This window comes from Saccopteryx leptura, chromosome 1 (genome assembly GCF_036850995.1).
Source record: "Saccopteryx leptura isolate mSacLep1 chromosome 1, mSacLep1_pri_phased_curated, whole genome shotgun sequence".
Classification (NCBI taxonomy): domain Eukaryota; kingdom Metazoa; phylum Chordata; class Mammalia; order Chiroptera; family Emballonuridae; genus Saccopteryx; species Saccopteryx leptura.
Window position 1 is genome coordinate 209,281,592 of NC_089503.1, and position 17,606 is coordinate 209,299,197.

The following is a 17,606-nucleotide window of genomic DNA, read 5'->3' on the forward strand; positions in this document are numbered from 1 at the left end:
TAACAAGATTTACTGAAAGTGTATAGATTATTTAGAACCTAAAACTCTAACACAAAGATCACCTTCCAAAGAATAAGTCCATGCTTCCTCTGTCTAGAATATTTTGTGGTTAGCTATTTTAAGCAGCAGAATGTACCTTTTAATGAAACAAGAATGTACTTGGAACTTTTTTAGAGAGTCTGTCTTTATTTAGAGAAAAGCACTCAGAAATGGAACATATTTTATAATATCAGCTCCTCCCCATTTGGTCCCTGAAAAAAGTCTGAATCTTCTACAGTCTATCCAATGGCAATTAGGAGGTGAGATGCTGTCCAAAGACACACACCCCTGGGTACCACTTCCTTGTATGTCCACACTCCTTGGCAGGGAGAGTCAAGGAAAGAAAGGAGATACAGCTTTCCCCAAATTATAGCTTATTCCCACAGCTTCTAAAGATCATCAGAAGTGGGAAAAACGAAGACACTGACATCTTATATTTTACCCTTCCCAATTTATTCACCTCTTGTGCTTTATACTCTTAACAATTATCTAAGTTATCTTTCTTTTCTGTAGCAACAGTTCTTTCTTACTTAATATTCATTTTCTTGCACTTCATTTTGGCTTATAGTAAAATTTTAACCTCACCTTTTCCAACCCATCCCAATTCTTAATACATTAACTTAGAATTGCATTTATTTAGGGGGAAAAAAACAATTTCTTCCCTCAATAAGTCTAGTTTTCTACTCTGGTGTCTCCTTATGCACTCAAAAACTTTTTAATTTAAAACACAGAACAACAACAGAAAAAGAGCCCCTTTATTCTGAATTGTATAAATTTACCCCTTCATTAAACTAGTGAATTAGAGGAGCAAGGCTTATTGAGATTGAAAAGGGATTAGCTTCATATCTCAAAAATATGATCCCTGTTGTACTAAGAATAAAGAAGTATGTCCAAAAATTATAAAATCTAGGCAGTTATATAAAGTACTAGAAACATGCAAAAATTTGGAGAAGATTGCTATAAAATGTGGACAGTCAGATAAATGATCAGGGAGGAGTATATAAAATAAATAAATTGAAGAGATAAAAGCTGGAAAAGCAAACAAGAGTTAGGAGCAACTTGCAGAGTCATAAAAGGAAATAGAAAACTATTATTTTAAAGTAGCAGGGTAGAATGCAGTATTGTGATTTTAAAAGTCAGGAAGTGTGTAAAATTTGGTAGCAATTTGTGCAATGCCAGCTCTCCATATAATTCTTTTAACAACTCCACAAGTTGTATAAGCTATAGCATAATAAAAATATAAATTAATGAGACATATATACACACATATTTGAATCTATTATACTGTGTCCTTTTTTTTGGTTTAGGTTATATCACAGCTCCTATTATTTCTGTTCTACAGTGTGTGCATAGTTCACTATGAGCCCAGTTAGACACATGAAGAATAAAGGCACAATTTGGGCAATAATATTTTAATAATTGCAATGTAGCCCTTTAGATATCATTCAATTATTTTAAAAAGTGACTTATTTATTCTATGAACTATATACTTAGTGAGATAAATAATTCAGTGGCCCAAATAGCTTTACTTATTAAATTAAAACTTTATGTAGAGAATTATTCCTATCATTGACAGACACATTCTAATATATTAAATATTTACAATCAGTATGGCATCTTATACTTTCACAATATAAAGACAGCCTAGACATATAAGATAGTTTTATTTTTGTAAATTTCACCTATAATTAAGGAACTCAATCTGCTTTTTCTTTTAAAATGCTTACACTGTTTTTATTGCTTTTAAAACTCAATATTAAATGTTAAGGCTTTTGTATGATTTCAATTTAATTTTATATGGCTATATATATATTTGTGTGTGTGTGACAGAGACAGAGAGAGAGACAGACAGGAACAGAAAGATAGGAAGGGAGAGAGATGAGAAGCATCCGTTCTTTGTTGTAGCACCTGAGTTGTTCATTGATTGCTCATATATGCCTTGACTTGGGGGGGCTTCAGCAGAGCAAGTGACCCCTTGCTCAAGCCAGCAACCTTGGGCTTCAAGCCAGCAATCTCTGGGCTCAAGTCAGCGACCATGGGGTCATGTCTATAATCCCATGCTCACACCAACGACCCTGCACTCAAGCTGATACGCCCTGACTCAAGTCAGCGGCCTTGGGGGTCTCGAACCTGATTCTTCTGCATCCCATTCCAACACTCTATCCACTGCACCACTGCCTGGTCAGGCTCTATGGCTATATTTATTACCAATTCAGAGTTCATTATGTATCTCATCTTTGATACTGTGACATGACAGAGCCAATTCTAGATATATTGAATTGGAACAGACACATTGAAGTCTTTCAATAGTTTGGCAAATCACCTTAATTGTCTTGGGTCAGTTCTATGAGTTCACGCAAGATTGAAAGTTGCTGTGTCAGGTAATAGATTTTTTTTCACTCATACAACTACATTTAAAATAGATTCACAAATATTTTAATTTTAATGTGTGCCGTGACAAACTAGTTGGTTATAATTAAGTTATAGCTGGGTTTGTTACATAGTTCACAAAGTAAAATGAAGTCAATTAAGAGTCGCCTGAATAGGCAAAGACACTCATAGCAAGCTAAATAGCGTAGACTTGAATCACTCACGGTGAAGATGAACAGCCAGCTAAGCCTAGGTCCTCGCTTTGGCAGGCCCGATGAACATGTTTGGAGAGGCGGAGTGTTTCACAGCTGTTGCCAAATGATCATGGTGGGCAATGTGGAGTCTGTGTTGGAGTCTCAGGCGACTAACATGATCTTTACCCCAGCTACTTATATCTGATTTGGTCAGTCATCACGTCATCACATTATCACACTTCAAACATAAGTCACACATAGGCTTAATTAGGTTGACAGATGGAGTGACCAGAAAAGGGAGTCAACCTGTTACACCTTGATAATTGGGCCTTAAATAGCGGTGGGCTTTTACATAAAATATCGATAATCACCTTACTTCACGCATGGTATTGGTACACAGTTAAAACATATGGAGTTATCTCAAAAGTGTGTAAACTGGTTACACCTAAATCACTCTTTGTTTCCTTTTTACATTTTATATTAATTTGATTTTATGTTTACTATAACAATGTGTTAAAAATTTATACTCAGTTTGAATAGTTTCTGACATTAGTTGGTATCAAAAGAATGAAATGAAGAAGCAAAGCTGATTTGCGCCCATGAGACTTTTTCAGTGACTCCAACAGGACAATAATTCACCATCTTTTGTGTTAATAGTTATCTATTGGTGAGTGGTGAATCAAGCACATCTGTAACAGGAGGTAGAAGAATTTACATGATTAACAAAGTTATAAGACCCATCTGCTAAATACCAAGAAAGAAAGACAAGATAAAAGAATAACAATGTTAACAACTTGTAAGAATTTGAAGAAAGCCAATTTTAATCATCCTATAAATAAATATTTAAAAGGAAGATTTGCTAAGCAACCGATTTGGTGTTGAATTATGTTTTTAGAAGATGATTCCCTTAATAAATGATTATCATTGAAGACCATTAAAAGGAATCAAATGAAGCCAGAGGGATTAAGAAATAATAACGGAGAAAAGAATCTCTTTGATTTAAGTGCTTCTTGGTTGTTTTGATGTGAGGAAGAGCGTGATAGTAAAGAAGGGAAGAGGTAAACTTGAAGAGAGGTTAGGGTGCTATGACAGCACTCATTCCAGCTTTCACTGAGATGATATCACCTGTGAAAGGGACAGGGACGAAAAGCAGAAACCTTGTGCTAACATCCCTTGACCTAGAGGCATGGAAAACAATGAAAAAAAGTGAAGAAGGATGAAGAAGCAGGAAGTTTGAGACATGGAATGCTTACTGTACAAACAGTTTTTGTGTTGAAATAGTGTTGCATTTTATGTGCTTCACATAAACATTGATTTACAGCTTTGCTTCCTAAATTACTGTTGGCACTTTAAGAACTCATAAAATTATGAGTCTTTTTCTTAATGATATGTGGTAAAAGAGTGAATTTGAAAAGCAGACTGTCTTTAAATGTAGTTAGCATTTGTGTGTGTGAGCTATTGAAAAATAACCTGAAATTTTACTTAAAATTGCAATCCCTTTTAGAAAGGAAAAATGTGCTTTTTGGAAGACATAACACATCTATTTGATGTGGTTGATAGTCACTTGAGAATTAAACTATCTGAGTTAACGGTTATTCTACTTTTCTAGTATTTCAATCCCCTCTAGTAAGTAAGATAAGGATCGTTATCTTACTATCCTTACAAGAAGGGTAATATTTTCACCTCTTGGAAATGGAGAGGTTCAGAATGAATGTGCCCAAGATGTGCCTCTGTGGTAGGTGTATTATTTTCTGCTAAATGCAGCTGGGACCCTGTGTGCCCAAGAGAAACTTCCATTTCCCTCAGCCCCAACTACCTTGAAGAATTTGAGTTAGGGGCCTTTCCCATACTACGAGATTATCAGATATAACCTAATTTTGGCCTCATCCCTACGGCAGGGCAAACTACTAAACATCTATTTTCTTATTGTCCTGCAATGACTCTCTGAAACCCCAAGGCGCCTAACCTCATCTGTAGCTCAGACTGTCATATATGCCTCATTTTCCCTTTCTGTCTCTGAACCTATCAGGTATATTGGCTTCCCATGCACACATAATTAAGTTTGGTCATTTTCTCCTGTTAATCAACCTCACATAGATTTAATTGTTAGGCCAGATGAAAGAATTTAGCGGGTAAAGGAAATTTTCTTCCATGCAGAAACATTGTAAGTGTTTTTTCTGACACAAGTTAATACAAAATGTTCTGAGACAGGTTTGTTTCTTTTTTTTTTTTTTTAAGGGTCTAACAATTACTATTTGATTTTTTTACTTTCTTTATACTTCACATGTATTTAAATTGTTGAATCTACTGGAAAAATTGTAGAATTTTTTTTATTTCCTTTACAGGTCTCAAATTCCTTCTTTTTGTGTTGTTCTTGTGTTCCAAGCCAGTGGAATGCTCCCTCTCTCCTCTGACACCTAACACTGAATTATCTTTTCACAAAGAATATACTTCATGCAAAGCTTTTGAACGTATACATAGGAACAGAACTCAGATGTATGGACAGTTTTATAGCTTTACTTTTTCTTTTATTTTCATTGACAGTAATATTTTCTGCAGAGTACAATCAAGATAGTGTATTCATAGAAATAACATTAATTGAAGTTTGGTCATAAATGAGAACAGTCATAATAACGATCTCTTTTACCAAAGCATTCCACACAGAGATAACAGCACAATAAATAATTTGTCATTTGTCACACAACAAATAAAACAGAATTGCAATAGCAAAAATGTAATTTTATAAATGTTCTAATACTAAATATAAAAACAAAAAATATGAAATCATGCACTGGAGACAAAAGCTAAAAGTGAATATTTATAGCAAAAAAAATTGTAAAGATAAAAATGTTCAAGTATTGTGAGAGGAGAGGGAAAGATTCAAATAGAACAGTTTCAGGATAAATCGATTATATTTACTACCCCAGGAGGGATACTGACATCATTGTCTTTGTCCATTAATACTCCATGCTGTTAGAATACATACTGTTATCCATTTCAAGGACAGATTTCCATTTTCTTGGAGCTCATCTGTTACAAGAATGGAATGAAATTCATTGTTTACCTTGATTAGAAATAGACAATAACACTTTAGGTGAAATACTCTTAAGAGCAGGCCAGTGTGATCTCCTCCTGGAATAGCAGGGGCCTGGAAGGTAGGGAAAATGGACTCTAGCCCTGTTTTCATCATTCATTGTGAAAGAGACTGCCCAGTTCTGAAATGAAATTTCACCTCACGTTTTCATTTTGTTGTAAAAGTTAAACCGACAGAACTAGCAGAGAACAGTTAAAAAATAATCATAGCAATAATAAAATAGTTTAACATTTTTATTGATGCTTAATTAAAAATTAAAAAAAAGTATTGAAACAAAAGGTTGGATCCCTTAATAGAAGAATTCTATAATGCTTTAGTGGGGTTGTTCTTACAGCATAACAATTTCTTCCCCAACATAACTAATCTAAGCAGTGCCTTTATACTATACGATTGAATAGCATATCAGAATTGAACAGTGGCTACTTTCTACGTGATTAGGAAAGACATGTTGGTCGTCATGGGAGTAAAAAAATAAAATTTGTCTGTTAAATTACACATAAATATAAGGTACAAATGTATTTTTAAAATACAGATTAAAATAATCACACTTGCATCGTGTACATACGAAAATACAGTATTCAATATTCAATATACACAGACACATTTATGATAAATGCAAATATTTGGCAATGCCAGTTCTTTCAGGGTTTCCTCTGTCCTCTATTTCCATAGGCATGGAAACAAGCAAACAAACCAGACAAAATATGCTTGGCTGCCATCTCCTAGCTCTGGCGGACATCTTGGAGCAGCTTGTTAATCTCAGCCACTAGCTCGCTGGCATCCATGAGTTCGTGTTTCCCATCGTTGAGGTGGTTGAGCACATTGTCAAAGTCGTCTTCTTCATAATTCTCCGGGATCTCCTCCATGGCCGGCAGCCACTTGGAGGATGGCTGAACGCTGGAGTGCGTGCCCAGGGGCGGTCCGGCGTTGGGGGCAGGGTTTTGGAAGTGTGTGCTGGCCGCCCAGGCGGCCACACCCTGCGGGTAGCCCCCCGTCTTGGCTGGCGCGGGTCCCTTGCGGCGTTCCAGCGAGTTGGACCGGTCCACCTCGCCGGCCTCAGAGTAGGTGTCCAGGGAAGGAGGCAGGAGACGCTGGAACACGCTGCTCATTTCCGACAGCAGCGAGGACGTGCTTTTGTCGCCAGGGTCCTCCTCGCTGGGGGAGTCCTTCCCGAAGGTGGAGAAACTCTTCTTCTTCTCCCCGGAGTCGGCAGGTTGGGGGTCATCGTCCAGGCCCGGGTGCGGGTGCTGCTGCTGGGGCTGTGCAGGGAACTCCTCCCCCGGAATGAACACGTTGTTGCGGTAGTCGGAGGATGGCGAGGGCAGCGGCGGCATCCAGCACTGGTCCGAGTGGCCCAGGACCCTGCACTCCTCGGTGCACAGCCTCATGGCTGCGCGCAGGGGGAACAACGGGGTTCGTCATTATAACTCAGCAGGGTTCAGGAGGATGGGGAAGGGTACTCAACGTTTTAAGAAAGAGCATGAGACAGGTCTACCCTGATACTAACCCGTTATCTTACACATGAGAGGAACTACGATGATGAATGTGATTGGAATGTTTTATGGACCCGGCCTACATATTTTTTTTTCTTGTTCATCAGCTAAGGAAAGGAGGGTTATGACTCATACTTCCCAGGAAAATCATTTCTGCTACTAAAGTAATGAGAAAATGGGTTGAAAACTTATACATGAGAATGACTGAAAAAGGGTTAAGGTGTGGGTGATGGAACATTGGCTGAAGGTAAATTCTAAGAAACACCACAGTTGTAAGGTGAAATCCACAACTTTATAAGGCTACCAGATAACCCTTGAGTAATAAGAGCTTTCAGTAACTCTAGAGAGTGAGGTCTCTCTGACCTATTTATGTTTAATGGAAGCATTGAGAATGTAATAAGTTATCAGGTCATTATACTTATTAATCTTAAAGATATTCTAGGTTATTTATTGATTTATTTAAAATAGCAGTGCAAATTATCCTCAAGCACCTGTAGTTACTCTGTTAAGAAGTCTTTTAAAGGTTTGAAATTCACATAGATGGGAAAGTCATCAAAAGATGAAGAATATGAAAAACCCACGGGTATGTTCTTTCAGTTGTTATGATGCCCTATTGGAATGCAAGTGGCCACACTCACAGAAATAGTAGATGATATGAGAAAAGCAGAAAAATAAAGAGGACAAAATCTCTAAATTTGGAAAATGCAATAACTAAACTACATAGCAACCAGAAAATGCGAAGATGTGTATTCACCCATCTCTTTCGATGACAATTAGGTCTCTCTATCATCACAATTGTCATTTTAGAGCAAATGAAAGGAAGCAGAAAATATAAAGTAATTATCTTAGATTTGAGTGAAAACTGTATTGATATTAGCCACCCTTAAATATTGAGGAAATAGTAGCCTTCACTACTATTTTCTAATTATCATGGGAATGCAATTTAAACTACAATGAGACATAACCTCAAACCTGTCAGGGTGGCTCTTATAAGAAAACAGAAAATAAGAAGGGTTGGTGAGGATCAGCAGAAACAGAATCCTTGTACTTTGTGTTAGAAATGCAAAAATGTTTCAGCCACCACTATGGAAAAACAGTATGGAAGGTAGTCAAAAAATTAAAAATAAGCCTTTCATGTTATCCAGAAGTCCTACTTCTGGACATTTATGCAGAAGAATGAGAGCAAGTATTGTGAGTGAGAAATAAGGTCTGATTTCTAGAAAAGCTAAAAATACAAAGGAAGAAGAGAAAATGCAGAGAGAGCGGGAATGCTGATTCCATAGGAACCCCTGAGGGGCAAAGAAAGAGGGTGAACATCGAGAATCCTTGTGTGATTTTGCTGTGAAGAAAGGTTGAGTTGAAGTGAGAAAGGATGATTTAAGAATAAAAGCATGTTTAGATGCACTCACTTAATGCATTATTACAACTCGGAGATACTTATCAACTATTGTTTATCAATTAATGTGAACAAAACCAAAAGAAGATGAAAGTAACTGGAATGCCTTCATAGCCATGAGGTTTTCTAAGCAGTGAGATGACTACCAGAGTGGTAATGAATTTATTTCTTAGTTCCCCAGGTCCCTGTAAATGGAAAGGAGACCTGTCTATATTGTTCTATTCACATCCTGTTACAAGGAAGAGGAGCAGACCTGATAATCCCTTTATTTATTTTCTGGCCTTTAACTCTGGGGAAGGACTTCATGGTTTGATCAACTTTGTTTCATTTTAATGTTTAATGACAAAAGGGAGAAAAAATATATAACATAAGCTTCTAAGAATTCTGAACATGATGAAATTTCTAGAGACCCAAAGCTAAATGAACATATAAACAAAAAACACAATCTGGGTGATTAAAATGAGAGTTCATGTTCAAAAGTGTTTTTGGTCACAGGGATTGTTTTTCATAGAAGGGAATGATATTTTACAACCTCACAATAAACAAATGGGGCTTTCATTCTAAAATAATCATTTAACACACAACTTTTGGAATTTAAAAATTCAGAAAATATGAAAACTTGACACAGAAAGACCCATGGAGAGAAGGATGGCAAAAACTAATGTAGCTGGAAGGCAGGGATGCTGACAAGGGCGTCCGTCGGTTTCACCGACATTGTCAACTCTCTCTGGAGACTCAACTGTTTGAAACATTTTCAGTGTGCATGTAATTCAGTGCCACAGAGGTTCCATACCATGTCCAAAGAACAGGACTGGCTGTAAGTGGTGCAAGTGTCTCTCTCTGTCCCTCCTTGAAAGCTTTGCCAGGTGGTTTAGTTTCCCCTGGGGTGGGGGAGGGTAGTTCTGAGCGGAGAAGAGAACTTCTTTCATAGGACCTCACTATCAACTTTGTCACTGCATTGTATGACCCTTATAGGGAGCCAGGGAGCAAGTATCAAATAAAAAAATAAAGGTGCCTAACTTCTACCAGCCCATTAGTTAATGAGTGATCAATCAGTGATGTGCTGGGTGCCTCTCACAGGTGAAGTGCAATGGTAACGCCCTTCCCTCACATGCTTTCAGATTGAGTTCTGAGTCTAGGGTAGCAAATGAGGCCCTAAAGGCCCAGTCAGAGTGCCCAACTATACGATGCTGAGAGCATGTCGAGAAAAGGAAGAAAAAAAAGTGGACACGGAGGCTGAATTTTTAAAGGGAAATCTAAAACGGAAATTGAGAGATGAACAGGACTTAGACAGACAATAGGAAGAGATGCCAGTTTATTTAGGTAGAAAAGTGCATGAGCGAAGGATCAGTGTGCTCTAGGAGGAGATGGTCCCACCCATTGAAAAAGACACACAAAAAAGCCAAAAATGAGAGTTAATAAGCTAGCAGTAGACTTCACTAGCCTTAGAATGCCAAGATAAGTAGGTTTCATCAGGTGTTACTGGACAAAAAAAGTCAATTATTAATCTTGAACCAAAAAAAAAGGTAAATTAAAATGTTATGAAAAAGTTGTTTGAGCTCTATGAAAGATTTAGTAAAGAGAGGGGTTACTAGAGAGAGGATATCATGTCGCATGCTTAAACGGAAACCAGCCACAGGACACAAGTCAGAACCAGGATACCAGCTATGAAAACGAAGAGAACTCCGAATGAAAGATTTTGCAGGGAGATGGGTAGTAATATAGTTCAAAGTTTAACGAGTAAAGAAGAAAGTATGTTGACAAACACGGACGAACAGACAAAAATGTATGCTGATTTTCCTGCTCAGAATGCAGGATATGTCTGTGGGAATTAGTAGAATGAATGACCAGAAATGACCCTGTTGGCAGGCAATGCAACATAACCTAATCTATATTTGATCACAGTTTATTGCAGAAAAACAGTTGGAATAAGACACTGAAGCCCTAAAAATATCCATGCTTTCGAAAACTATACTGGTTTCTGTTAATGGCATACAGATGTGGACTTTGTTTTTTTCTATGTGGGATATTTCCTGGGAATATAAGTTTACAAAGCACAAGTTTTATACCCTAATGTGCTGGCAGAAGCTGCCACGGTGAATAAACAGAAAATTGGTGAAGTGTCATCAGAATGATGATCATAATTAAAAGATGGTTATCTTTGTATAGATACTCAATATGCACATTTCTTTCCATGATACCCAAACATGAGGAAAGCTTACAATATTTTATGGATCATTGGTGATATCCCCACAGGAAGGCAGGGAAGTTAGGCAGTAATGTATCTGCTGTAACACAATCAGTTGTCCCACAAAACCACCAACAATACAGCTCTCCCCTACACACTTGGATTAAGTATGATTGTATAAACATGGAACTCTTTCCTAAAGTCTGTCTATATATTAAGTGGTGTTATTAATGATAAAATAAATTAAAAGGAGCCTCTAACTTTGAAAAGAAGTATAACTTAGGTCTGCAGTCACTCACTAAACAGGACTCACTAATATCTAGACTTTGTATCTATTCACCATTTCCCAATGTCTGTATTCTTTAACATTAACTTTAATTTTAGTTCTTTAACTCAAGCATTAGATAACTCTCTTGCCATGACTATCTGGTGTTGGTAACTTTGAATACACAAGGAAGAGTGAAAGAGAAGTCTTGATATTTGTTTTTTAAGTTAGACCACAATCAGCTATTAGAATTTTACAATTTCAGAATTTAAAAGGAATGGAGACAGCATTTAGGCCCACGAATGTCAAGGCTATGTAAGTGGGGTAGTCATTCACTTTTGCACTATGCTCCTAAATTAAAGTATCTATGAATTGACTTCATATGATCTACAAAATAACACACAATGAAATACTGGCCTTATGATGATTAAAATAGTTTTTAGTTTTATGAAATAGTATAATTTGGGAAATTAGATTATTCAAAATTAGGGATAAGTATTCAAAAGTAGAGTTCTGTAGTGTCAGAAACTAAAGAATTCAGCCATTTCTCTCTCTCTCTCTCTTTCTCTCTCTCTCTCTCACACACACACACACACACACACACACCTCCATTTCATAGGTAAATATAGCAAAACTGATTCTCTTTCAGCAAGTTGTCTGAAATCATATATATCCCAGTAGATTTTCAGAGTTTTCTCTTTATATTGGTCAAGGAAATCTATGAGTTAAAAAGAAAAACACCAAAAAACAAAGACACCACAGGTGAGTGTGCAAACATGGAATCTCATGTACATCGTAGCCTTTCATGGAACTAGAAATCCTTTCCATTCACTATTTCTGCTGGAAATGCGGTATCTATTCATATCATAACAATTAAATAAGCAGCATTGAGTACTTTCATGGAGGGCAGTAAGTTTTAAAATGTAAGAATAAATATGCTTCTCAACCTATTTTTCTTAAAAAATGGCAAAAACCTGTTATGTCATATTACTCTTAAGATTAGTATTCAAGAGGATGGGGATTGGTTCAAATCTCGCCTGCACTATGTACAAACCGCCTGGCTATGAGAGCTGGAGTTTGTATTGACTGATTTCGCCTGAATTTTTGTGGTCCTGTGAAGCTCACTCATGTCTACTTCCAAAACCCTCTTACTGATGTGTATTTAGAAAAGAGACGTTTGATGGAACTCAGATGGGTAATCCAGTTTTCCTCTGCCTTTTATTTACGAAATGGCAGTCACTAGATCAACATTCAGTAGAATTTAGAAACAAAGGTAGCCAAAGGAACATTTACGTGTTCCTTAGAGTTGATTGAATATGACAGTCTTGAGTCACAGGGTAACCTCAATGATGCACTCAGTCTTTACCCACCGGTTCAGAGAGTTTCTGCTGCACCGTTAGAGAGAAGGATTCTAAGGGTGAAAGTGGCCCCTAACTTACTAGGATCTTCCCCATCCAGCTGTGCACTTAGGAATTCCTCTCTCAGACCTCTGTTTCTCTTCCACTTTAGTGCAGACATAAAATGAAAGGTGACCAGAAACAGTCTATGCTTACCACCAACATAGATGTCTTCTCTCTCCTATTTTTAGTGATTAAAGTATACCATTCCCTAGTATATTTTAAACTCTGATTCAGTGAGTTGGTTCCCATCACAGGAAATGTGTCTGCTAAATTATAGCCCAGTTCACCACCATGGACCAAACAGGCTGTCTGAATGAAAACAGCCACCCAATAATTTTACACAGAGTTGCTCAAGAGCACTGGATGGGGTGGGCAGAGCAGGGACGTGGTGTGGTGTTCTATCCTCTTCCGCCCACTCCTTTCTTCTTGTCTCATTAAGCTCTCATGCTTACTCCTCCTCTACCAACTGCTTAACAGGACTTTTAAGAAAATAACTTTAACGGGTTTCAGTCTATGTTCCTTGTTCATAGTGGGCAGGTTATAGAGACTTGAGTGCAGAGGACACAGAGAATAGAAGCGGGGGAAAAACTGTTCTCTTGGCAGGTGTAATAGACCTGAAAATAAGGATTTATCTGTCACTGCCCCCTTACCTGCTGGGATTCTTCCATCCGTGAGAAACAGGTCACTGAATCCTTCCCCCAGCAGCCTGTCTATTGGAGAATCTCGCCCTAAATCATAATCACTGTCTCCTGCTTCACTGTCTCCACGGCCACTGTCTTTCAAGCTAAATTTGTCCATGTCTTGAAGGGCATATCTAGAAAGATAAATTAAGAAATGCATAATTCTTATTCTTTAACATCCATCTTTTTAGAGACTTAATAAGCAAAACAAGGATAATCCATACCTATAGCTCCTAGAATACTTGTTTCCTCGAAAACTTGGCCTTGGCTGATACTGCCCCTGGTGAAGCATTGAAAGAAGCTGGGAGACCTGCTGGAAACCAAATAGACAGAACTGATTCCTGGAAACAAACGCCCCAATATTCACGAGCTTTCAGCAAGGAAAAACAATGAGCATCTTCTCTCTATCTCGTAAAGAGTGACAGGTGCTGAACTGGGGCAGACTATGCAGCTAGCCACCAGAAATAACTGAATACAACCCCAGAGAGATGTGACTGATCGAATGCAACTGGTTTTCTTTTTGAAAATTGACTTCTTCATAATTAACAGGTGGATTTTCTTTATTTTAGAGTTCAATTTAAAGCAATCAGTTATAAAAATACATAGGAAATGCTCTAAAGTAGTACAACATTCTAACAGATGTAAGCTAAAATAACGTCAGAAATTTTTCTAAAGCTGAATCAATAAAACATGCATTGAGATAGGATTCTGGAAGCCTCAGGGTTTGGGGTTTTCTGTTGATGTTTGTTTTTTTGGGCTATTTTTCCCCTTTTTTAGTAGAGACCATACCTATGACAATATAGCAAGCCCTTATTTTTGGCTTCCAGTATCTTAAATTTGGAAGTACAGGAATTCTAATCAGATAGTCCTTTGTGAGCTTCACATTTATTTTTCAATATTATACATAGTACATGCAAGTAAATTCTTTAAGAAAAACTTAGAACAGTATGCCCAGATGTGTATACTTGCTAAGTATACATAAGGTAATTTGCATCCTATTTAGTTTGCATATTGTTAGTATTGTTACTTCTTAACAGAAACACTTCAAAACTAACACACAACTTCTGAACACTAACAGCTACTTAGTCAGTGAATTGGTGCAACGTATGATCTTACCTCAACTGCTGGAGTGGCATGGGTGAGCTCTAATGAGAAATTTTCTGGCACATGGTTTGATGAGATTGTCACCAAACTGTTGAGGGACTGGTGACTGTTGTGACTCTGCCGGCTGCCCATCTGTCCTCTTTCTAAGGTAGGAGATGAAGATGGAGACGACCTGTGATGGGACCTGATGGGTAGAGTGCCATTTATGGTAGGCACCAACGTAATGTCCCCTTTGTGAATCTGCCTAGAGGGTCTTTTTGGGTGGTGCTGGTAGGTTGATTCCGCGACCCTGCAGTTGTAAGATCTTGTGTCTTTTTTTTCTCGGTTACACCTAGTTGCAAACAGCACCATAATAACCAACAAGACTGCACAAATTGCTCCTAAGGAAATAATTATAATCATGGAGACATCCAGAGATTCCTGGCTTACTGAGGTCATTGCTGTACTTGTCACTGACTCTCCATATTCAAAGATCATACACTTCAGAAGGATTTTGGTATGCAGCTGCGGATTGCCCTTGTCCTGGATGATAACTGAGAGCTCCCATTCTGTGTAGGAAACAGAGTCCATGCTCACATTGGTATGGATGTCACATGACCGTGGATCAATTAGAAAGATATTCTCCTCATTACCTGCTACTATGGAACAGCTGAGTTCAGCATTCACACCAGAGTCTCTGTCAATTGCTCTTATTCTGGTGACATGAAAGCCACTTTCAGCCCCTTTGGGGATGGAGATTTCTGCAGTATTATTGCGCAATGCAGGCCCTATGACAACAGGGACGTTGTCATTTTCATCAATGATGGTGAGCACAACTGTGGTATTGCTTACAAGTTGCTTTGGACTTCCTCCATCTCTTGCTTCGACCACAAAACTTATCTGACTCACTTCTTCATGATCAAAGATTCTGAGGGCATAGATGCCTCCATTAGATGGGTCAATGGTCACATATGTAGTTATGGAATTTCCCAGGATAAAACTCTCCAAAATAGTGTATGTAACTTGCCCATTTTCTCCAAGATCAGGATCGGTGGCTGTAACGGTGGTGATAAATGCCCCTGGCGAGTTATTCTCTGAGATTGCTAATTCATATCGACTTCTCTGAAAGCGAGGTGGATTGTCATTAATATCACTGATTTGAACAATAAAATGTTTTATTGTAGAGAGACTGGGTGTCCCCTTGTCCTCCGCAATTACAGTCAAACTGTATTCAGATCTCTTTTCTCTATCCAGTGTGGCATTCGTCAAGATTATGTAGTTGTTTTCATAACTCTGTTGAAGTTTAAAGTGACCATGTCCACGGAGTTTACAAACTACTTCTCCATTCAGCCCAGAATCCTTGTCCTGAACCCTGACCAAAGCAACAAATGAATCAACAGGATCCCCTTCAATAATATAACATATTTCTTCTTTTCCAGGGGACATGAGATTTATGTTAATTTCAGGTTTATTATCATTAACATCCACAACCTTAATTATAATCTTGCAGTGAGCTGGGATTGAATTAGGACCCAAATCTTGAGCCTGGACATCAATCTCATAAGATTTGGTGATTTCATAATCCACTTGCTTGAAAAGAGTCAAATGTCCTCTCTCTGAGTCAATTTTAAAAGTCTCTATAATTTTGGGAGACACATGACTGCTGAAGGAATATACAATTTTCCCATTGGCGCCCTCATCTGGATCAGTGGCATTCAGGTCTAGGAGCAAAGTTCCAACGGGAGAGTTTTCTAAGAGTTGTATTATATAAGACTGCTGCTCAAAAGCAGGGCTGTTGTCATTGGAGTCAGAAATGCTTATTTTTAGTATGGAGGAGCCAGACCTCTGAGGCACCCCCATGTCTGAGGCAGTGAGCTGGAGCTCATAGCTTGACTTCAGCTCCCGATCCAGCTCTCTGACCACTATGAGTTCTGCATACTTGGCGCCATCAGTCCTGGTCCGGACCTCGATACTGAAAAAATCATTGGCAGAGAGAGAGTAGGTGTGGAGGGAATTCTCCCCAACATCTGGATCAAAGGCACTGTCCAGAGGGATACGTGTCCCAACCGCTGCACTCTCTGATATCTCGATAGGAATGAGAGATCTCGAAAACTGGGGGGCATTGTCATTAATATCCAGCACTTCAACTTCAATATGGAAGAGCTGCAGATGCTCCGTGGGTAGAGTGATCACATCAAACTCAATGGAACAGTTCAAGTTTTTCTGGCATAGTTGTTCCCGGTCAATTTTCGCCCCTATGCTGATTTCCCCATTATCCTCATTGACTACCAGGAGAGGAGAATTGCCCCTCTGCATGGCTCGAAATCGCACCGTAGAAGGGTACGGTAGCTTCACTAACACATCAGCCACGTCCTCTGATAGTCTTGCAATTACTGATCCAACCCTCTGCTCCTCATATATCCTGTATTTCAAATTCTTGCCCAACACACCAGAGTCGAAAGACACCATCAGGGCGGCAAAAACCAATCTAAAGTGCATTTTAGCATTCATCTGGCACCTCGGTCTGTTGAGGAGGCTCCTCTCACAAAAGCGAGTTGCAACGGCAAAGCAATTTCCCCCAACTTCCTTTGGCAACTTAAAAGCTAAGCTACCTTTGGTACTTGAAACTTGCAAGAGGCTCTTAATAACACAGCAGCAATTCACAGCTCGCAAACTTTTGTTTTATACACACCGTGTCGCGACTTCCAGATGCCGTCGGCATGGAGTCCAGCCCTCGCCTCGGCCGGGCTGTGGGTCCGCTCTGCAGGCAGAAGGCGAGTGTCACCTCCGCGGTCCTCCCTGCGTGTCGCCGGCATCCATCCAGGGCAGGGAGCCGGCGGGGTCTGCGGCGGAGCCTCCCCGCGCGATCCTTCCTCCCTTCCCCTGCGCGGCTGCAGACTAAACACCCGTGATTGCTGACTCGGGTCTAAAATCTGTACAACTTCACTTCAACTCAGACAAAGCGCTTTTGCCCGGCGAGTGTTGAACCGCTTCCAGCCAATCAGCGTGCTTCCAAATCAAAAGCTGATGGAGTCTCCAAAGTGAGGGCGGGCGACGGAGAAGGGTGGGAGCGGGAGGAGGACCCGGAGGAGGACCCGCAGGAGGAAGGCGGGGGCTGGGGGCGCGGGAGCCAGCCGAGGGTGGGAAGCAGCTCCTCCGGCGCCTCCCTCCCCTCCCCTCCCCGCTCCCTCCTCCCTTCCATCTCCTGCATTCACTTTCTCTGAGCGTGCCACGACAAAGGGGAGACAAATTACAGATGGAAAAGAAAAAAAAGAAAAAAAAAACAACTTTAAATCAACTTCTGGTCGCCTGTGTTTATACGGCATTTAAAACTGTTCTGGTTTTCTTAATTGCCCTTTCTACTTCCACAAACATGTAATCATCTTGCTTTTCATAGTCTTTAA

At 39.2% G+C, this 17,606-nt stretch overlaps 1 protein-coding gene across 2 annotated transcripts; it reads right to left on the reverse strand.

The window, feature by feature from the left end:
- Positions 1-5,130: 5,130 nt before the first annotated feature.
- PCDH18 (protocadherin 18) lies at positions 5,131-17,193 on the reverse strand. 2 transcript variants are annotated; one of them, XM_066385217.1, is made up of 4 exons: positions 14,236-17,193; positions 13,344-13,429; positions 13,090-13,253; positions 5,131-7,087 (listed from the first exon to the last, which is right to left on the reverse strand). In XM_066385217.1, exons 1-4 carry the CDS (start codon positions 16,711-16,713, stop codon positions 6,420-6,422), a joined length of 3,396 nt encoding a protein of 1,131 aa, XP_066241314.1. In that variant the 5' UTR covers positions 16,714-17,193; the 3' UTR covers positions 5,131-6,419. The 2 variants fall into 2 exon arrangements, with proteins under 2 accessions (XP_066241314.1, XP_066241306.1); XM_066385209.1 differs by having other exon boundaries at positions 13,344-13,432.
- Positions 17,194-17,606: the final 413 nt, after the last annotated feature.

Bases quoted from the DNA above. Each gene is read 5' to 3' on its own strand.
- PCDH18 (XM_066385209.1), bottom strand. From the start codon at position 16,713: ATGAATGCTAAAATGCACTTTAGATTGGTTTTTGCCGCCCTGATGGTG. The intron at 13,433-14,235 runs GTAAGATCATAC...TTTGGTTTCCAG, and splicing joins ATGCCACTCCAGCAGTTGAG to CAGGTCTCCCAGCTTCTTTC. The intron at 7,088-13,089 runs GTAAGGGGGCAG...CCCTGCGCGCAG, and splicing joins GGATGGAAGAATCCCAGCAG to CCATGAGGCTGTGCACCGAG.